General features: G+C 38.0%; 2 protein-coding genes across 9 annotated transcripts; one reads left to right on the top strand and one right to left on the bottom strand.

Annotated features, from left to right (window-relative positions):
- Positions 1-1,332: 1,332 nt before the first annotated feature.
- On the bottom strand, positions 1,333-12,611 carry LOC103446407 (large ribosomal subunit protein bL21m-like). Of its 8 annotated transcripts, XM_070805642.1 has the most exons (10): positions 12,343-12,611; positions 12,028-12,165; positions 11,363-11,420; positions 5,309-5,366; positions 4,337-4,401; positions 3,355-3,970; positions 3,174-3,254; positions 2,601-2,702; positions 2,053-2,127; positions 1,333-1,963 (listed from the first exon to the last, which is right to left on the bottom strand). In XM_070805642.1, the coding sequence occupies exons 6-10, from the start codon at positions 3,805-3,807 to the stop codon at positions 1,844-1,846; spliced, it is 831 nt and encodes a 276-aa protein (XP_070661743.1). In that variant the 5' UTR covers positions 3,808-3,970; positions 4,337-4,401; positions 5,309-5,366; positions 11,363-11,420; positions 12,028-12,165; positions 12,343-12,611; the 3' UTR covers positions 1,333-1,843. The 8 variants fall into 8 exon arrangements, with proteins under 8 accessions (XP_070661743.1, XP_070661747.1, XP_070661746.1 ...); XM_070805646.1 differs by lacking the exon at positions 12,343-12,611 and having other exon boundaries at positions 11,363-11,453; XM_070805645.1 differs by lacking the exons at positions 11,363-11,420; positions 12,028-12,165; positions 12,343-12,611 and adding exons at positions 5,974-6,111; positions 6,288-6,517 and having other exon boundaries at positions 5,309-5,399.
- An 852-nt stretch (positions 12,612-13,463) lies between these two features.
- Positions 13,464-20,178, top strand: LOC103446406 (vesicle-fusing ATPase). Its single transcript, XM_008385514.4, has 21 exons — positions 13,464-13,899; positions 14,127-14,222; positions 14,323-14,404; positions 14,503-14,553; positions 15,006-15,179; positions 15,630-15,784; positions 15,874-15,982; positions 16,413-16,512; positions 16,627-16,682; positions 16,861-16,926; positions 17,050-17,132; positions 17,210-17,343; positions 17,698-17,908; positions 18,154-18,285; positions 18,372-18,432; positions 18,558-18,617; positions 18,809-18,867; positions 18,977-19,064; positions 19,239-19,361; positions 19,572-19,637; positions 19,733-20,178. The coding sequence occupies exons 1-21, from the start codon at positions 13,712-13,714 to the stop codon at positions 19,874-19,876; spliced, it is 2,238 nt and encodes a 745-aa protein (XP_008383736.1). The 5' UTR covers positions 13,464-13,711; the 3' UTR covers positions 19,877-20,178.
- The last annotated feature ends 1,440 nt before the right edge of the window (positions 20,179-21,618 follow it).

The raw sequence follows: 21,618 nt of genomic DNA, 5'->3' as shown, positions 1-21,618 counted from the left end.
TAACTGGCATGCACAGGAATGCATTTTGAAAAGATCGTGGGACCTTAGACAAAGAAGTGGTATAATGACCAAAAGTGATGGGTATCATCCTGATCAAGTTTTGGGTCAACGAAACAGATATGTATATGTATATGTCTATGTGTGTGTGTGTTTTTTGTGAGAATTGCCATGTAATATATTTTAACGATCTGAACTGTCTGTCTTTTAGAACATTATTTATTTATCATCATTGAAAAAATTAGAGAAATCCAAAATCATGTCTGTCTTTTAGAATATGATTCATATATTATCATTGGAAAAAATTAGAGAAATCCAAAACCATTAAGACATACATTTTTAGTGACATTCATTTGTAGTGAAGAAAATAGACGAATACGATTCTACAAAGAAACCCTAAACACTTAACCTAATAGTCATATGGTTTTAGATTTGGAGATTTTTGGTAGATATGATATTTAAGGGAAGACCTAAAAGATAAACGGTTTGAATCGTTGAAATACATTATAAAATGAACCTTCAAAAACGTATGTAAAAAATTAAGTAAAGAACTATCACAAATCCGTCGTGTGTGTGTGTGTATATATATATATATTGCAGTTTGCTTAGTCTTCACTTACACCATTATTCGCAACGAAATTTTACATCATTATTTGAGTAATGAGAAGGATTCGAGTCTCGGCCTTCTCTCTCCATCCATGGATTATATAAGCTTATGTAAAATGAATTTAAAGCCAATCCTTCCTCTTAAGATGTTGGTTTAACTACATTGGCTACAACGGATGTACTCGCCCTATACACCTGAATTCAAATTCATTTCCCGCAATCTAGATTAATTTAAAACAGAAATCAAAAGACAATCCTTTCCCAATTTGGTTGCCATATATTTAGCTTCAACATAGAAATATACAACAATTAGACTGAAGAATCTGATTACATCATAAGGTAGCAACTAAAGAGATCGACAAAGTTTGAATTGACGTAACATAAAACCTAGTAGGGTGTGATATATACATACCTCTTTTTACTTCTCAAATAGCTTATTAATTTTTGTTATTCAATCTTCTTCAATTCATTCAATCCGATGGTCGGAAATTAAAAATGTGTGAAAAGTTAAAAATGAAGTACAAATCTATTAATCCAAAAAGGTCCGAAAGTGCCGCGCAGCTCGGAAATTAATGGTCTAAGTTAGTTTAACCTTAGTGATTTTTTTTTTTTTTTTAAATGTTGGTGGATCATGGATGTACTAGTCCAAATTAGAAAGCACTATCAAGGTTCCGCAAGTTGACCAAAAACAAATCACACATTAACAAAAAGTGAAGCTGCAAGAAGGTATTAGCTTAGTGTTTCACATACTCTTCATTCAGCTGAAAAGAAGGATACAACTTGAATCTTAATTTCGACCAATAAAACTTACAACTTTCGATTCAATCTAAGTTTCGACCAACATCCATATATGACACGAGAACAAAACAGCGACATGCCATACAAGGAATTGTGCAAGAAACGCTCTCGTGGTTCATGCACGAGTTGCATCATCGTTCACGTCTTAGAAGAGTCAAGATCGAGCACAAAGGAAAGATTACTTAAGACCATGAGGAACAAAACTGATTCAATCAGCTCAGGGTTTTTCATACTTTGCACTTCTAAATTCAGAATGGCGAAGATTTGTGACACAAATCCTACAACAACTACCCCCCGGGTTCCATTCTAAATTTTCTATTTTGAATGACATCCAAAAATGTGCATGGAGCAACAGAGGAATCTGATCATGCTCACCGTAAAAGCACAGCATTATGAACGGAGTGCCACTATTGCTAATGTTCAGCGATAGTGAACGTCTATCCTAAGCAGCGGCTGCAACCTTTTCCTTTTTCTTTCCAGGTACCTTTGAAGGCTTTTCAGTGACTACAGGCTCTGGTTTCTCAATCCCTTGAACATCAACTATCCTCAACTTAGTCAATTCCTGAAAAGAGACGCCAAGAAAAATGATAATCATTGTACTAAGACAAGAAATTGTGACTCTTCGGACAAGGGATTTCTGAAAATAATTACCTGGCGATGTCCTTTGGTTCGACGGTAATTCTTCCTCCTCTTTTTCTTAAATATAATTACCTTTGCATCTAATGCCTGAGATGAGAAAAAGGAACAATACGAATATAAACTCCAAATTTGAAGAGAAACAAAGTATATATATTGTAAAGTGCCAGTCAAATTCTTATCCCACTATTTTCGGCTATAAAGAATTTGGTGAAATTAACAATATGTGATACACTACATTAGCGCACGGTATACAAGTTATGAAGCTTGATTACAACAATGACCTTTTTCTTCTTCCGCGTTACAAGTTTAAGAAGCAGAGTTTCTAAAAAACAATTTGAAAAGTAAGTTATAGTTTGCTTTCTAAACCCTAAACCAGTTATAGTTTGCTTTCTAAACCCTAAACCCTTTTTCTTTCAAAATTTAGTTTCTTTAGACAACATAGGTTTTTCCCCACCCTCAGCCTATGGGGAAAAACCTCTCAAGCAAAAATAAATCTTCCATTGAAACCCAGGTATACACAGGGTAAGAAAAGAGAAACAATGCTGTGGTGTCACACTTACATGCTCCTCAACAACGGCATGAACTGCTGCGTCTGGTAATATGGGCCTACCGATTATTGTCTGACTGCTTGTACCCAGCATGAGAACCTTGTTCAATACTAACTGCAATAGACAACCATTCAAAAGAACAAACAATTGAGTTCATATATGAAATTAAAAGACTGCATCTACCAAAAATTTATGAAATAATACAAGACTTTGATCTTCAAAAAGGTTCTCATTTCGTATACTTAGCTAAGTTCTGAGATAGACATCCCAAGACCTATTACAAAACAACCCGGAAAGGATAGAATTAAAAGATAACAAAAACCAAATAACATCAAAATTTTAGTACTTCGAACTAAGGAAGCCCTCAATGCTGATCACAAAACCATCTTCCTAGTCTAGTATATTTACCAATACCGGTGCAAAGTTTTCATCTTCCAAGTCTAAGATCTCACCAAGGTATTCATTTCCACTTGTAAGCGGGCCATAACATACCAGATCAATTCATAAAGTTCACACATATCTACAACAAACAATGTCATCGTAACACCGAAATACACACACCCACAACAATTAATCTGTACCAACCTTATCATTCACTTCGCAGAATTTCAATTTTTCGGTAAAAATGCAGTCCCCATTGCTAACCTTGAACTGATGTGAACCAACCTACAACACACAAAATCACATTGATCAAAACCCAATTCTACAAATCCAACAGTCTCATTCAACGCCAAAAGATAATATTCCATTTCCACTACACACGAACCTGAACCACGGCAAAAACTGGCTCATAGGGCTTGAAAACCCGATCAGACCTCGGAAGCGGCCCAATCACTTGGTACCCAATGGCGGCAGCCTCCACCTCTTTCTCCTCTGGAGTATACTCTCTTTTCGAACCGCTGCAGCGGTACGCACTCTCGTCCTCACTGTCCCCAACTCCTTCACTGTCATCGTCATCTTCATCTTCATCTTCATCATCGTCACTGTGATCATTGTCTTCATTTACGTCGCCGATTCGGGGTTTCGAAGAGAAATGGCGGGTAAGCGAGCGAGTGGGATCGGGGTTGGAGAAAATGAGAGAGAAATTGGAGGTAAGGGATTTGAGGGGTTGGTAGATGGGGAGGATAGGTGGGGTTGGGAGGGAGTGGAATGAAGGGTTTATGGAGAAGAGGGCGGAGGCGTGGCGGGTCAGAGCTTGGAGGCCCCGTCGGGTCGCCATGACCGACGTTATGCTGGCCTTGGTTTTTGAATTTGGGCGTTTTTGAGATTGCCTTCGGCCTTTCAGGGCTAGGGTTTAAGCTTTCGCTTCGGTTTGGGGTTTTTGAGGTGGCCGTGGCCGATGTTCCGGTTGGTCACCGGGGCTGGTGTTTGGAATTTGTTGACTGAAAGTATTATTAGAAAAAATATTTTTAGATTTCAAAAGTATTTAAGTGTTTCAAGAATTACTTATATTTTTACTAAGGACTGGTTAAAAAAATATTTTCATCAAAAACACTTTCATTTATTTTAAAAGTACATCTAAATGAATGCAATTGCTTCTATGCGAAAGCACTTTTATTAGAGTTGTTATTATAAAAGAGTTAAAATTTGGTGTAAAGTTGACCCTTGCATGACGGCATGTGACACACCCCGTCCCGAAGGAGGGCGTGCTGGCCGTCACGTGAGAGTGACGTAACCATTTACACAGTTCGGAAGCTTTAAAAAAAATTTCCAATTACTAAGATAACACACCCGAGGGTGAGTCCTACTTTTGTGAATTCTGTCAGAACACCGTTGGATTCCTCGTGGCCACCAAAGCTCTGCTAACTTGAACCTGGAGGGGCGCAAAACAAAATTGAGTGGGTCAGTAAAACAAAGTTTTTCGAAAACTTTTCATTTAAAACATTTCTAACCCCTCACCGTAAAACCTGTATACTTTCCCAGAAAATAGCATATATATAAACATATATATAAGCAAAAATCTCAAATCTCAAACCTTTAACACTTTTCAGAATATATATATATATATATATATATATATATATATATATATATAACCATATGAAATCTCAAAGCTTGAATCCCAAATCTTTAACATTTTTCAAGAAAATCATGCCATGCCATAAATCAAAATATAAATCAGGTGAAATAAGGAATCAATCGGAGACCCTGCAGTTGGTCCTATACGATTAATTCGATAGCTCAATATCTCACTAAGCCGGAGTCACCACAGTGACCTATACGGCCCTACTCTGCACATCACTCGGAACTACGTAAGGTAGTCTATACGATGAAAGGTGTAAAATACGCTCTAGTGCTTCTCTCATCATATCATCAGCGCGCATATCTAAGGTCACCCACTAGTCGGAACCCCTCTAATGGTCTGTACGACTGGCATGTCGGAACCCTCACATGGTCTGTACGACATCCACCTACTTGGATCCAAGGCGAGCGTGCGGTGTGGTGAATAATATAAGCACTAACACCTAGGGTGCAGATTATGAGCTCAAACATCGAAACATCAATCAATTAAATGAATAATGAACTCACCTGACGTACCTGTGCCTCCACAGCACCATGCAACATGTATGCATCATATATCAATCATATAACTCATATGAAATTCACATTTTCCAAATAATTCTATGCATGGCATTTTTAAAGCATATCTTCATATAAATTCATTTTCTGGGAAAAATCAATAGTATAAAGGTAATACAAAAACAAAACTACCCACTCACCTGGAGTTCGCCCACAACTCCCTAGCACCGTACATCAAGGCGTCATGACGATTAGCGCCTAGAACAACAATCAAATCCAACCTCAGAAATTCTGCCGATAGAATACATAACTTATATAAGACACGTCACTACGTAGTTCGATCCGGATGATCTGCAATTCAGATTTCAAATCCGTAACTTCCAGAGGTCCACAATATACCTCTAGGACAACATCCTAAAATTTCATTACCATCCAACGGTCGGATCTTCGTCAATTTCCAAAACTAAGTGACGGTTAACATTCTATTTTATGAACTTACAACTTCAATTCCGGAAGATCCGTAAATCGGATTCCCAATCCGTAAGTTCCTATAATCCTCAAATATTACGTATTACAACGTATCAAAGTTTGATGACGATCCAACGGTCGGATCGTCAATTCACATTTTCACCTAACCACGAATCGTAACCAACTTAGGTTCAATTATTCAATTTACGTCCATCAATTATCAAAACAGAACCTAGAACCTTAATCACAAGCTAATAATGACATTGGCGGGCCATTGGCCACGCGCCGCCGCGGGTGGCGGTTGGCCACCCCCGGCTCGCCGGAAAATTCAACTATTTCCAAAAATTACCAAAATTTGCAGATTTGAAGATCTCAATGAGTAGAACAACTTTCATACCTGAGACCAAGGCCAATTTGGCCTGGAAGTGCTTCAATTTCACCAAAACCGTGAAGAACCCTAGAATTTGGGTGTTTCCAATTCGACCTTCAAACTTGTTCCAACGCCTCAATTACCTCTTGGGCTTTGTTCTAGGTCCTAAAGGAATGCTAAAGGTGTTAGTAATTGAAAGAAAACATTTCAAAATTTGGAGAATTTAAACAAAAGGGTCGCGGCACCCGTAGGGGTGTTCTTCGCGAAATCACAACGAAATTCAATGATTCTTGGGGTGAAACGTGAAGAGGGAAGGCCTAGATGATGATTAGGAGTGGTACCTTGACTCAATTCGTCGGAAAATTGGACGAAAACAGCGAAAACCTGCCGATTTGGAAGCTTGGGTCGCGCGGGTCAAGGGTGACCCATTCCTCCTGTTCCCCCGTGCACCACTCTCCCTCCTTTCCCTCCTTTCCTTCCCCTGATTGGTCAGCTTCTTCCTCTCCCTTCTTCTGGTTCACTCTCATCTTCTTCTTCTCCGATTGGGCATTTCTGCCCAGTCTCTTCTTCTTTTCTGTTTTCTGTTTCTTCTTCTCATACACATACACACACCAAAAACCTTTCCCTCATCCCAGCCATCCATTTCATAAAAGAATTTCTATATTTTACTAAAATTATAATTCCTTAAAATTCCAAATTTCAAACGTTAATAACTTCTTCAATATAACTCCAAATCACGAACCGTCTGCGCCCACGCGTCCGTAACGACGAGTACTACGAGGATATGTCAAGAAAACAAATCTTAGATGGCACGACGCAACGATTAACCTCGAATGATGTGCGTGCCTCAAAGGGCATTTTTGTAAAATCCTTTATTAAAACTTTAAAAATTCTTAAAATTAGGGACGGGCTGTCACAATCTACCCACCTTACAAAAATTTCGTCCTCGAAATTTACACAATCTTTACAATCCATTAATATCCATGAAACAGCCCGAAACACATCTCTCTCATTCGATTCTTTGACTTCTAAGTAGCTTCTTCCACTGAAAGATTCCTGCATAAACTTTCACCAAACTCATAGTCTTATTTCTCAGTACATCATCTTTCTAATACAAGATAGGCACTGGCTCCTCATCATACGTCAAATCCATATTGACTTCCAAAGGTTGAGAAGGTATCACTCGTGAAGGATATGAGGTTTAATGTCGAAGTATCGAAACATAAAACATATCATGCCCTTTCATCGGCTCTGGAGGCAACTCAGCCTGTACGTAACTTCACTGACTCGTTCGATGATCACATATGGTCTGACGTTCTCATACTGAAGTAACATACGCTGACGTCACCAGTCGATCAATTATTATTCAAATTCCAACCTAACTATTTTGTATACGAGGAAGCTTGTCCACGAAATCCATAGTAATATTCTCTCATTTCCGCCGTGGAATGGGAAATGACTACATTAATCCAAAAGACTTATTTCTTTCTGCTTTAACCTGATGACTGATGATACGCCTACTAACATACTTCGCCATTCCTCTTTTCATACCCGTCAATAGTACATGAACGAATGGTATGATAAATCTTAGTACTTTTGGGATGCATTGTAGAAGTGGAATAATGTACATCGTCAAAATTGCTTTCTTTAATTCCACACCATTAGGCATAAACACTTTGTTCTTTTGCATAGGCTTGCCATCTGATTCTCTAACTCTAAGGTCCTTCTTTTTCCCGTTATTCCTTGCTTTAAATAAATTCTTGAATTTCTTCGTCAAACGCTCGAGTATCGAGTACGATCTACCAAATGGGTCCAACTTAGAAATTAGCAAGTAAGGCTTCTTCTCGATTTTTGATACTCAACTTTACTCCAGTAGATTTCAAATCCACAAGAAGATGAACATAGCAAGCGTACCAAGCATTAATTCTCACTGGGGTCTTCCTACTAAATGCATCAGCCACAACATTAGCTTGACCACCCTCGTCACACAATCATAGTCACTAAGCAACTCATTCCACCTTTGTTGCCTAAGATTAAGATACCTCTGAATAAACAGATATTGGGTACTCTTTTGATTTGTAACAATCATGCACTTTTCTTCCCATAAAGACAATGTCTCCAAATCTTCAAAGCAAAGATGATAGCTGCTAATTCCAAATTATAATTAGGGTAATTCATCTTATGAGATCCCAATGGCCATGAAGCATAGGCAATCATCCTACCATGTTGCATCAACACGCATCCAAGTACATTCAAAGAAGTATTACTATAGACCACATAATTACCACTATCGTCTGGGAGTGCGAAAACAGATGCATGAGTGAGGGAATACTTTACTTGCTGAAGCTCTACTCACAATTTTTTTTATCCCACTCAAACTTAACCTCTTTTCTCATCAATCTCGCCAAGGGCGAAGCAATAATTAAAATCTTGGACGAACTATCGACAATATCCTGCTAATCCGAGAAAACTCTGAACCTCAGTCACAGTTCGCAATTGTTCCAAATTCTCAATCGTTGCTACTCTTTTAAGAATCCATTTGAATACCTTAAGTAGATATAATTAATTTATCCAACATTAGCATTTGCTAAACTTAGCATACATCAACGTTCCCTCAATCTTTGCAACACCAACTTTAAATATCTAGCATGCACTGCTCTAATCTTATCAATCTCGTCAATGGCAAACAATAACAACCCGGTCCAGATATCACTGGAATACTTCCTTCAGCAAACTCATAAAAGTAGCAGGTGCATTCGTCACTCCGTATGGCCTCCCAACTTGAAATGACCATAACGAGTCCTGGATTTAGTCTTATGAACATCCTCACTGTTAATCTTCAACTAATATCATTCAGACCTCAAGTCAATCTCAGAAAGTACCCAGGCGCCTCAGAGCTGATCAAATAATCATCAATACACAACAATGGATAACAGCTCTCAATCGTTACCCGATTCAATTACCTAATATCAATGCCTAGCCTTAATGTCCATTTTATTCCTCACAAATAAACCGGAGCTTTTCCAATGTGATATAATAAGTTGAATGGAACTTTTAACTCAACCTGAACCAATCTCTAACATAGGATTTGTACCTAAAAACAATTCAATAATAAAACCCACATCTCTGCCTGGCGGCAATCTAGGTAAGGCATCTGGGAATACACCAAGAAAATGTCTAACCATCTTTACATCTTCCATACTATTAGGATCAACATCATTTAGCACCATATGAACTCAATATCTTGGCAGCCTTTTGATAACAATCTTCTTTGCTCTCTCAACAGGAATAATGGCATAACTCACTCCACTTTACTTACCCCCAAAAGTAACCTCTGGTCATCCAGGTCGACAAAAATTAACTGATTCCCCATAGCAATCTAGCTTGACACAAATATACATTTCCTCTACCAGAGTCATCTTGTCTCAGAAATCTGGGATCACTAGTAAATCTATCAATTCGCCTCTGACCAGTGGCAGTAAAACCTAAGCTGGGAAAATTAGCTCTAATTTCACTTCCTTTCAAGCTCTGAGTCCTCCGAGGTCTTTGATATGACGAATCTTTAACTTTATCGTCTTATTCTGATTCTCATTCCTTTCTTATTCCTCTTTACTCTCGCTGATCATATTCTCAAAGTCTTCAAAGCCCAACAACATCTCGTAAACTCTTGGTAAAAAGTACAATGGATAGTGGTCGCCAAAGAACGCAACTTCTTCTTATTATCCAGCCAAAAACGACATAACACCTCGACCGAATTAACAACATCAGAATGGAAACAAGGCAAGTCTGTAAACTTTCTATAATATTCATCCGTCGTCATTTTCCTTGTCTCACAATTGCAATTTCTTGTTTACTACCATCACAATATGCCGGGGGAATGAACTTTTCTTAAACAATTCTTTAAACAACTTCCAAACAGTTGTCCTTCCGATATCGTCGGATAACATTCCTATCTCCATCAAAATGCAGATTCATCACTCAAAAACTAGGTAATCATCTCGACCTACCTATCGGGAGGAAAATTCCCTTAACCTTGCATAATCTGAAACGCCTTTTCCCAATTGATTAAGCCATCAATCTGCTCCCTTAGGTCCTTCATATCCCTAAAGGGATTCAAATTTAACTTATAACCAGTCTCAAAAGGTCCCTTTAGATAATAGACTGAATCACAATGGCAATAGTTTCCCCCTAAACTACTATATCCGGGAAATTAGGCTCATCCGAACTACGTGGCTCGCTACGAGGCGGTATAGTTCTGACAGAAGACACTAGGAAATTATCAAGATGTCCAGAATTGCAACCTAGGCTCTGATACCAACTGACACACCCCGTCCCGAAGGAGGGCGTGCTGGCCGTCACGTGAGAGTGACGTAACCATTTACACAGTTCGGAAGCTTTAAAAAAAATTTCCAATTACTAAGATAACACACCCGAGGGTGAGTCCTACTTTTGTGAATTCTGTCAGAACACCGTTGGATTCCTCGTGGCCACCAAAGCTCTGCTAACTTGAACCTGGAGGGGCGCAAAACAAAATTGAGTGGGTCAGTAAAACAAAGTTTTTCGAAAACTTTTCATTTAAAACATTTCTAACCCCTCACCGTAAAACCTGTATACTTTCCCAGAAAATAGCATATATATAAACATATATATAAGCAAAAATCTCAAATCTCAAACCTTTAACACTTTTCAGAAATATATATATATATATATATATATATATATATATATATAACCATATGAAATCTCAAAGCTTGAATCCCAAATCTTTAACATTTTTCAAGAAAATCATGCCATGCCATAAATCAAAATATAAATCAGGTGAAATAAGGAATCAATCGGAGACCCTGCAGTTGGTCCTATACGATTAATTCGATAGCTCAATATCTCACTAAGCCGGAGTCACCACAGTGACCTATACGGCCCTACTCTGCACATCACTCGGAACTACGTAAGGTAGTCTATACGATGAAAGGTGTAAAATACGCTCTAGTGCTTCTCTCATCATATCATCAGCGCGCATATCTAAGGTCACCCACCAGTCGGAACCCCTCTAATGGTCTGTACGACTGGCATGTCGGAACCCTCACATGGTCTGTACGACATCCACCTACTTGGATCCAAGGCGAGCGTGCGGTGTGGTGAATAATATAAGCACTAACACCTAGGGTGCAGATTATGAGCTCAAACATCGAAACATCAATCAATTAAATGAATAATGAACTCACCTGACGTACCTGTGCCTCCACAGCACCATGCAACATGTATGCATCATATATCAATCATATAACTCATATGAAATTCACATTTTCCAAATAATTCTATGCATGGCATTTTTAAAGCATATCTTCATATAAATTCATTTTCTGGGAAAAATCAATAGTATAAAGGTAATACAAAAACAAAACTGCCCACTCACCTGGAGTTCGCCCACAACTCCCTAGCACCGTACATCAAGGCGTCATGACGATTAGCGCCTAGAACAACAATCAAATCCAACCTCAGAAATTCTGCCGATAGAATACATAACTTATATAAGACACGTCACTACGTAGTTCGATCCGGATGATCTGCAATTCAGATTTCAAATCCGTAACTTCCAGAGGTCCACAATATACCTCTAGGACAACATCCTAAAATTTCATTACCATCCAACGGTCGGATCTTCGTCAATTTCCAAAACTAAGTGATGGTTAACATTCTACTTTATGAACTTACAACTTCAATTCCGGAAGATCCGTAAATCGGATTCCCAATCCGTAAGTTCCTATAATCCTCAAATATTACGTATTACAACGTATCAAAGTTTGATGACGATCCAACGGTCGGATCGTCAATTCACATTTTCACCTAACCACGAATCGTAACCAACTTAGGTTCAATTATTCAATTTACGTCCATCAATTATCAAAACAGAACCTAGAACCTTAATCACAAGCTAATAATGACATTGGCGGGCCATTGGCCACGCGCCGCCGCGGGTGGCGGTTGGCCGCCCCCGGCTCGCCGGAAAATTCAACTATTTCCAAAAATTACCAAAATTTGCAGATTTGAAGATCTCAATGAGTAGAACAACTTTCATACCTGAGACCAAGGCCAATTTGGCCTGGAAGTGCTTCAATTTCACCAAAACCGTGAAGAACCCTAGAATTTGGGTGTTTCCAATTCGACCTTCAAACTTGTTCCAACGCCTCAATTACCTCTTGGGCTTTGTTCTAGGTCCTAAAGGAATGCTAAAGGTGTTAGTAATTGAAAGAAAACATTTCAAAATTTGGAGAATTTAAACAAAAGGGTCGCGGCACCCGTAGGGGGTGTTCTTCGCGAAATCACAACGAAATTCAATGATTCTTGGGGTGAAACGTGAAGAGGGAAGGCCTAGATGATGATTAGGAGTGGTACCTTGACTCAATTCGTCGGAAAATTGGACGAAAACAGCGAAAACCCGCCGATTTGGAAGCTTGGGTCGCGCGGGTCAAGGGTGACCCATTCCTCCTGTTCCCCCGTGCACCACTCTCCCTCCTTTCCCTCCTTTCCTTCCCCTGATTGGTCAACTTCTTCCTCTCCCTTCTTCTGGTTCACTCTCATCTTCTTCTTCTCCGATTGGGCATTTCTGCCCAGTCTCTTCTTCTTTTCTGTTTTCTGTTTCTTCTTCTCATACACATACACACACCAAAAACCTTTCCCTCATCCCAGCCATCCATTTCATAAAAGAATTTCTATATTTTACTAAAATTATAATTCCTTAAAATTCCAAATTTCAAACGTTAATAACTTCTTCAATATAACTCCAAATCACGAACCGTCTGCACCCACGCGTCCGTAACGACGAGTACTACGAGGATATGTCAAGAAAACAAATCTTAGATGGCACGACACAACGATTAACCTCGAATGATGTGCGTGCCTCAAAGGGCATTTTTGTAAAATCCTTTATTAAAACTTTAAAAATTCTTAAAATTAGGGACGGGCTGTCACAGCATGTGTTCGAATCTCGTCGATGATTAATCTAACATCTAATATAACAAAATTTATCGTTTGACCAAAAAAAAAAAATTAGTTTGTAGCATTATTTTAGAGCGATCAACTATTTAGACCAAATTCTATAAACCATATAACATATTGTTATTGATCAAATTATTACTTAAGTATTAATTAACGTACTTATTTTATGTTAATGATATATTTCATGATTTACAAATTTGGTTTAAAAATTAGTTTACCTAACATTACTCATTTAAAAGCACATAATTGGTTTAAATGTGTCTTCAATCCTCTGTTACTCATTTTTAAATCCAGATCCTCTACGAACCTCGCAATCCAAAATTAATGTCTCAAGTTATCTGAACAATTCAAGAAAGAGAGATCTGGTCGCTTGTATTTCATGAGATAAGCCAAAGAGATAAACTAATGAGGGTTGTAAAATTTGAAATAAGTGATCCGAAATCTAAATTACTCGATTTGTCAGCTCCGAAATAGGAAATCCAGAGAATGTCTCTATTCCTGTTTTTAAAGGCACACAATTGGTCGCTAATATTTGGGATTGGGCTACAAGGCTTATTAAAAGGACCGACAAAGTTCGATCAAATCCAGCTGTTGTTTTGGGCTTTATTTGGGCCACCAGAGACACAAAAATCCACAAATTCAAAATTCACCGTCTCCTTCCGATCTAAAGCAAAAAAAATTCGAAGAAACTTCATCCTCTCCATTTCTTACCACCAAAGGAACCAGAAAACGTCCACCAAGTTCTCTCTCCGTCTCCGATCATAAAATGGCCGGCCGGTTCGGCTTCTCCTCCTCTCGTCCAGGGGTGATGATGACCGTCACCAACACCCCTGCTGCAGAACTCGCTCTCACCAATCTCGCCTACTGCTCCCCCGCCGATCTACAGAACTTCGCCATCCCCGGCACTAAGCTCAACCTAGCCTCCGTCGGCGACTCCTTCGTCCTCACCGTCTCATATCCTTTTGATCTTCACGATTTCTGATTATCTTTACAGTTTTCATACAATTTTTCCCTGCAATCCGGCAATACTCGATCACACCCCTTTTGTTCGATCTTTCTTTGATTTGATTATAATTAATTGTGAAATTGTTACAATTTTGTTCGAATTTTTGAAAATTCATTTGCTTGGAGTTGGTGTGAATTTTATGTTGTGTTTTTTGGTGGCCTTAATTGAAAGAAACCGGTCATCCAAGCATACAGAGCGGCCACATTGCGCTAAACGCAATCCAAAGGCGGCATGCTAGGGTTTCTAGTGGCGATTCAGTCTCCGTTAGCAGGTTAGTCAGGCCCTCAATCAATTAAAGGATCACTGGCTCGGAGCTGAGGTTTCGATATTTTTTCAGGTTTCTAATTGTGTTTTTGAAATCCCTAATTTAGGTTTGTTCCGCCGGAGGATTTCAGTCTGGCGCTGCTCACGCTGGATTTGGAGTTTGTGAAAAAGGGCACTAAGAGTGAACAGGTATTTGCATATTGATTTGAATTTTACTTTATTGTTTAGAAATACAAATGCCATTCAAAGCATTGGGGATTCTGAAGAGCTTCCGCATTGTGTTGTAGGTTGATGCTGTTCGTCTGTCGGCCCAACTTAAAAAAAGATTTATCAACCAGGTTACTTGTTCTTCATGCTTGTTATGGCTTTATTGTGGATCGTATGCATATGCTTATTTGCACACCCGCTGACCAAATAATGAAACCAATGTTGTTCGAATTTCTAACATGATCTTCTCAAGGCAGGTTACCGAATTGATTACGTATATCATTAAATGAAGATTCCTTATCGTTTGAATGTGTGTATGAATTTTACTATTAAATTAAGGAAAGAATAAAACCAACTCATGCTAAATTGTTTTGGTTAGGCTGTAGTGGTCAAGTACTAATTCAATTAAAATAGATGCAAACTTCAGCTATATTTTGCTTGAAAAATCAGCTGTGTTCTTATTTCCTGACTTGCTTGTTTGATCCTCTCTCATTCAGTCCCCCCGCCCCTTCTTTCCTATCAGTATATATTACCTATACTGAAGGTCATGAGTTTTTGAAACATTGGGCCTTATTATGTGCAGGTCATGACGGCTGGACAAAGAGTATCATTTGAGTTTCTCGGGATTAACTACATTTTTACTGTCAATCAAGCAGCAGTAGAGGGACAAGAAAAGTCCAATAACGGTATTGAAAGAGGGATGATTGTGAATGATACATATTTCATCTTCGAGACATCAAATGCAAGTGGAATAAAGGTGAGATTTTGATATTAATCTTTACTTATTCCTATAAATTGTCAAATTATGTCAGACCAATTAGTTTTAACTGGTGGAAAGGACTGTATGACATATTTTAGTATCACTGTCTAGGCAGGCTAAGTAGATCCTTATTCTATGTTCAGAAAAAGTAACTTCATGTAGTTGGTAATGGTTATCAACTTATCATTATAGGTTTTTCATGACCATGTGTTTACAATAGGAAAAAACAAAATCATATATTAAATTGGTTGACTCACTTCATACTTGGTCGAGAAGGTCTTGCAATGACGAATAGTTTTGTACTTGCACCTTTGATCAATTTTTTTTTTAGCTGCATATATCAAAGTCACGATATGATGGCCATTTTCAGGAGAACGTTTTAAATAGTATATACATTATAAAATAATGTATTCAAATTTGATATTCTAAATTTTTTTTGTTCTCCAGATCGTAAATCAGCGTGAAGCTGCAAGTAGCAACATTTTCAGGCACAAGGAGTTTAATCTTGAAACACTTGGAATTGGTGGCTTAAGTGCTGAGTTTGCAGATATATTTCGAAGAGCTTTTGCATCCCGTGTATTCCCTCCTCACGTGACAAATAAGTAAGATAACTAATTCTTCAAACTGCACTGATATCTTTTTGGTTTATCTTTATACCACGCTCCTTAATGGAAGGACTTTGATGTTCCAGATTAGGGATCAAGCATGTAAAGGGTATGCTGCTTTATGGGCCCCCTGGTACTGGAAAAACTCTCATGGCTCGTCAAATTGGAAAGATGTTGAACGGGAAAGAACCAAAGGTTTGGAGCTTGATCCACCTTTTTTTCAATAATCAAATTTCTGAGAGTTGTCAATTGACTCAATTCTCTTAGGACTAAGAATTTGTTCTGTTCATTGGTCCGGACAGTTGAGAATTTATGAATGTTTGAATGATTACTTTTCTAAGTTTCAGCTGTAATTTCAAATAAGACTTACCAAATGATGACACGTGAAAGTTGAAACTGAGACGAAATTAAGTAGGTACTCATTGTAACAATATTGTATTCTCATTTTTCATAACAGGCTTAGGTAATGAATCGATTAAGTTCTGCCAGCTGTAAACATTGAACCATGCCGAATCATGATTTAACACATTATTTTGATGCTAGCACATTATTTTAAGGTTCCAAAGCTGTTTGAGCATGTTTGCAGGGTAATTGATGATATTTATATTTTTGTGAATTGTGCTAGATTGTTAATGGCCCTGAAGTTTTGAGCAAGTTCGTTGGTGAAACGGAGAAAAATGTTAGGGATCTATTTGCTGATGCCGAGAATGATCAAAGGGCTCGCGGTATGAAAAAAATATATATATATGTGTGTGTGTGTGTGTGTGTGTGTGTGTGTCAAGTGCACTTAGGTTGGTTTTTCAATAATTTCTAATGTCATCATGTCCTTAATTCCCCAGGAGACCAGAGTGATTTGCATGTGATAATCTTTGATGAAATTGATGCTATTTGTAAGGTATAATGATTTCTTACTCTATGCTATTTACTAAGATTCCTTGTTCACCTACTTTTGTTTCTTCTGTATTGTATAACCTCCAAATGCTTCATTATCACAGTTGCATAGCTTCAGTTGGATCAAAAGGTTTCATATTTTATGCTATTTACTATAACACATGCTTTATTCTGCAATACAGTCAAGAGGATCAACTAGAGATGGTACCGGGGTTCATGACAGTATTGTGAACCAGTTACTCACGAAGGTTAGTGAAATTTGCAATTGTGCTTATTAAGTCTTGCAAAAACTAACGAACTTTTCTAGGCCAGTATCTTATTTGTGTTCGTAAGCAATCTCATCAATATGTCTGAAACTGCTTGTTTTTCAGATTGATGGTGTGGAGTCTCTCAATAATGTTTTGCTTATTGGGATGACTAACAGAAAAGATTTGCTTGATGAAGCCCTTTTGAGGTGCTCCTCTCTCCAAACCCTTTTCACAACATGTTTATTTAGTAAACATCTAAATTTTGTCTTTTTCTTGTTTGTAGGCCAGGACGTTTGGAAGTTCAAATTGAGATAAGCCTTCCTGATGAAAATGGTCGTGTGCAGATTCTTCAGATTCATACAAACAAGATGAAGGAGAGCTCTTTTCTTTCCCCGGATGTAAACCTCCAAGAGCTTGGTATGTGCATACGTGACATGCTTGCCAGATCCTTATTAATCTGTTACTTGGATGTAATCTTGGCATATGCATAAGATTACATCACTACATATAAAAAGTTTCCTACTCTTTCACCTTTTATTCAATTCCTCTGTTTCTTAAAAGTTGTAACATCAGTAAGACTTTTTTACTCAGGCTGAGTAGGGGTATAATGTTTTTAAAAATCAATGACCTTGATATTGGAATATTCTTTGATAGTTTAATGTTCCAAATTGTTAATGCATGAAACTTTAAGAATTCTGACAATAATTTGAACCATACCTATGTATCCTTGAAGGAGATGGAGGGGTTTGATTATATCTTTCATGTTTGCAGCTGCTCGTACGAAAAACTACAGTGGTGCAGAACTTGAAGGTGTTGTTAAAAGTGCAGTATCATTTGCTCTGAATAGACAACTAAGTTTGGATGATCTTACCAAACCAGTGGATGAAGAGAGTATTAAGGTTACGATGGATGATTTCCTCCATGCACTCCAAGAAATTGTACCTGCATTTGGAGCCTCCACTGATGACCTTCAAAGATGCAGGTATGGCTTCAGATTATACTTCAGAACAGTGGAGTAATAGGAAATGTGGCAGCTATTTATCTGGTTTCGTCATTTTATTAAATTACACCATGCTAGCAAGCACAGGCCCTAGTAAAAGTACAGAAATCTTGACTCTGGTTTTAAAATGAAGTCATGCGTTTTTTGGAAGTCTGAAGCCAATCTGGAGCCTATTAAAAATTTTATTCATATTTTATTTTCTCATGGTTTTGTCGCTTGGTTTCTAGACTTAATGGCATGGTGGATTGTGGTGATCGACATAAGCACATATATCAAAGAGCTATATTACTAGTGGAACAAGTTAAATTGAGCAAAGGAAGCCCACTTGTTACTTGCCTTCTGGAAGGCCCGAGTGGCAGGTATGCATGGTTGTGTGCATTTTTATCCTATTTTCATTTGCTTTTTGTTTACTTTGAGCATTCTGAACTTTACCCATCTTGGACAGTGGTAAATCTGCATTAGCGGCTACTGTTGGGATCGACAGTGATTTTCCCTACGTCAAGATTGTAAGCTCCCTGATTATTTGTTTCACTTTACATATTAATATGCTTTTCAAGAATTTGCAGTCTTCAAATAATCAATATTCTTTTTATTCCTGTTACAATTTTTTTTTGAATTTTTAATTGGATAGGTCTCGGCTGAGACAATGATTGGTCTTCATGAGAGCACCAAATGCGCACAAATTGTAAAGGTTTGTATTGTCTTCTTGCTCGCTTATAGAGATGTCACTTTCATGTCTCAAATATTCAACTTCCCAACTATTGTAAATTATTCAGGATTCTGGGATGATCTGTTTGTTAACTGAAAATCCTTTTGTGTATACACACGCATATGGATGAATGTCTTTTGTTTTCGTTTCAATTTCTGTTATTTCCTGAATAGGTTTTCGAGGATGCATACAAGTCACCATTGAGCATCATTATCCTAGATGACATTGAAAGGTAATTACTGCTGCTTTAAGTTTAATTGACTTTTGTGACTCGCTCGTCTCCGAAAATCTTTAACAACCATTTATCTTGAATAAATTGGTCTTTTTAATTTGCTTTGCAGGTTACTGGAGTATGTTGCTATTGGTCCAAGGTTTTCCAATTTAATATCTCAAACATTGTTGGTCCTACTTAAGCGCCTCCCTCCTAAGGTTCGTCATTTATCCTCGACTTCATTGAATATTAAAGACACCTGTTAGGATATCTGTTAGCTGAGTCTATACAATGCCATACTTTTTGGAACGTGATTACATTTTTTTTGCATCTCTGAAGATTATGGAGTTTGGATGCCCATAATATTTGTTTTTAACCTCTCTCCTCTTCAGGGGAAAAAACTTCTGGTATTTGGAACAACAAGTGAATTGGGCTTCTTAGATTCAATCGGCTTTTGTGATACCTTTTCTGTCACTTACAATGTACCCACACTAAAGACGGAGGATGCAAAGAAGGTAACGATACCTTTGTTTCCATTTTGGTTATTTTTTCGGCTTTACATTTTCAGCTTTTTTTGTTTTAACGTTGTTGGTAAGTGAATGTCCTCGCCTTCCAAATATGATTCAGTGAATGTCTATCACGATGTTAGAGCAAATATGTTGTAAACTGATAAACTTTGAACTTCGTACCTATATCCTAATTTCCTGGCATTTTTCTAATTGTAGGTGCTAGCCCAGTTGAATGTTTTTGCTGACGAAGACATCGATGCGGCTGCAGAGGCACTGAATGATGTAAACTTTGACATCCTTAATTTTCTTCATCCCTTCATTTTTTTTTTTTAGTTTTCCGCTGTTAATATCCAACTTTCATCTATGTCACTCTCTAGATGCCCATCAAGAAGCTCTACATGTTAATTGAGATGGCAGCCCAGGGTGACCAAGGAGGCTCTGCCGAGGCTATCTACTCCGGAAAAGAGAAGATAAACATCACTCACTTTTTCGATTGCCTTCAGGACATTGTTCGGTATTAGTTTTTATTGCATTGAAAACCACAGAATTCTAATACTTCGATAGTTCGATTAATCATTCACATTCTTATGTTTTAGATAATCCCTTCGACATTTCGATTTTTGTTTTTGTTTCGAGTTTTTGTTCTTGAGGAATGAAGAGCTTTCTTTTTTCACAAGGTTAGTGCCTTCCCCTGTTGGGATCAGTTCTTGGTTGTATTGAGTTGTATACTGAACAAAAGGTCTTTAGGCCTTGTAATTCTGAGTGTAGTCGTATTGTATAGTTCGAAGAAAACATGGAGGATTATACAATGCCATGATTATTATTTGGTCGTGCTTGATTTTTGTTATTCGTTCTTTCGACGACTTACGTGGAGAATAATACACTGCCATGCGTAAATTCATCTGCACAGATACAACATAAATAGATTGGGATGTCAAGATGGCGGTGAACCTATTTCATGTAAGTTATTCTATGTTTCTTTGCTGAAAACAGAGGGAGACCAGTTAGTGTACTAAGAGCATGCATGACATACAGTCACAGGGTACGATTTAATTGAGTACTGTTCTCTACGGCCACTGTTGAGAATATGCTAAACGTGTTACATGGTTATTTTGTCTTATAATTCTAGGAATCCTCGCCGGATCCTCTTTGGGAGGATTCCAGGAATTCGTAAATTGTGTTCGTTCATCGTACATCGTGCGGTCAATTTTTGTCAGATACTGTTTGTGTTTAATTTTAAATAGGGTAAATCGTCAAAATGATCCCTGAGTTTTGCATAACTCATCACTTTGGTTCCTGAGATTCTAAATCGATAAAATTGGTCTTGAGATTGTCCACCATCCATCATTTTGGTCATTCCGTTAAAAACTCTGTTAAAACTCCCGAAGCTCTTGGCTGGAAGTTTGCGCAATTTTCAAAACTTCGTAACTCAATCATTTCTCAACCAAATTCAACCCATAATATATCAAAATGAAGATAGGAAAGTGTAGAATAAGATTATACATATTTCAAAGTCCATTGGTTGCCAAAGATGGCCGGAAAATAGCCTCAAGTTGACAAGTCCGAATGAAAATTTGAAAACTCGCCAGAAACTGGGTAAATTTTAAACGTTCATAACTTCTTCAATACTCAACGAAATCAAGTGATTCAAAAATAAAAATCACACTTCTCAACGAGACGAAGAGAATGGTACCTTTTTCGACGGCTAACTCTTTGTGGTTTGGACGGAACACAGCTGATTTGTTAGAACGTTTTCCGGCCAAGTTCGTCGCCCCCAATTTCTCTACGATGAACCTTAATTCTTCCAGTTCGTCGATCTCATCGATCGCAATCCAAAATTTTAGTTGTGTGGGGCCTATGAAGCTATAGCGTGACAATTACTTAGTTTGGAAGGCTCTCTTTGCTTCAATTTCCAGACGCTACAAGCTCACTGGCATCGTTGATGGTTCCGAGTTCTGTCCACCGCCTTATCTTCTTGATCAAACCGGTCGCACTACTGGAATTCCTAACCCTGCCTATGAAGCTTGGTATAAGAAGGATCAGAATTTCCTTATTTGGCTTAACTCTACTCTTTTGAAGAACATTCTGTTTACTGTTGGTGTGACTTCATCTCGTGATATTCGGCTTAATCTTGAAAATAGATTTGGAGATGTATCTGCTGCTCATATTCATCAACTCCGATCTCGTCTGCATTATTTACACAAAGGTGACCTTTCGATTTCTGAGTATCTGCAACGCATCAAAGGTATTTCCGATGTTTTAA

The sequence above is a fragment of the Malus domestica genome, chromosome 10 (assembly GCF_042453785.1).
Source record: "Malus domestica chromosome 10, GDT2T_hap1".
Lineage (NCBI taxonomy): Eukaryota > Viridiplantae > Streptophyta > Magnoliopsida > Rosales > Rosaceae > Malus > Malus domestica.
This window is presented reverse-complemented; position numbering and strand designations above follow the sequence as displayed.

Coding starts and splice junctions, on each gene's coding strand:
- LOC103446406 (XM_008385514.4), top strand. CDS start 13,712: ATGGCCGGCCGGTTCGGCTTCTCCTCCTCTCGTCCAGGGGTGATGATG. Junction 17,133..17,209: donor CTTGATGAAGCCCTTTTGAG/GTGCTCCTCTCT, acceptor TCTTGTTTGTAG/GCCAGGACGTTTGGAAGTTC. Junction 17,344..17,697: donor TGTAAACCTCCAAGAGCTTG/GTATGTGCATAC, acceptor TCATGTTTGCAG/CTGCTCGTACGAAAAACTAC.
- LOC103446407 (XM_070805642.1), bottom strand. CDS start 3,807: ATGGCGACCCGACGGGGCCTCCAAGCTCTGACCCGCCACGCCTCCGCC. Junction 2,703..3,173: donor TCTGCGAAGTGAATGATAAG/GTTGGTACAGAT, acceptor TGTCTATTGCAG/TTAGTATTGAACAAGGTTCT. Junction 2,128..2,600: donor ATGCCGTTGTTGAGGAGCAT/GTAAGTGTGACA, acceptor TTCTCATCTCAG/GCATTAGATGCAAAGGTAAT.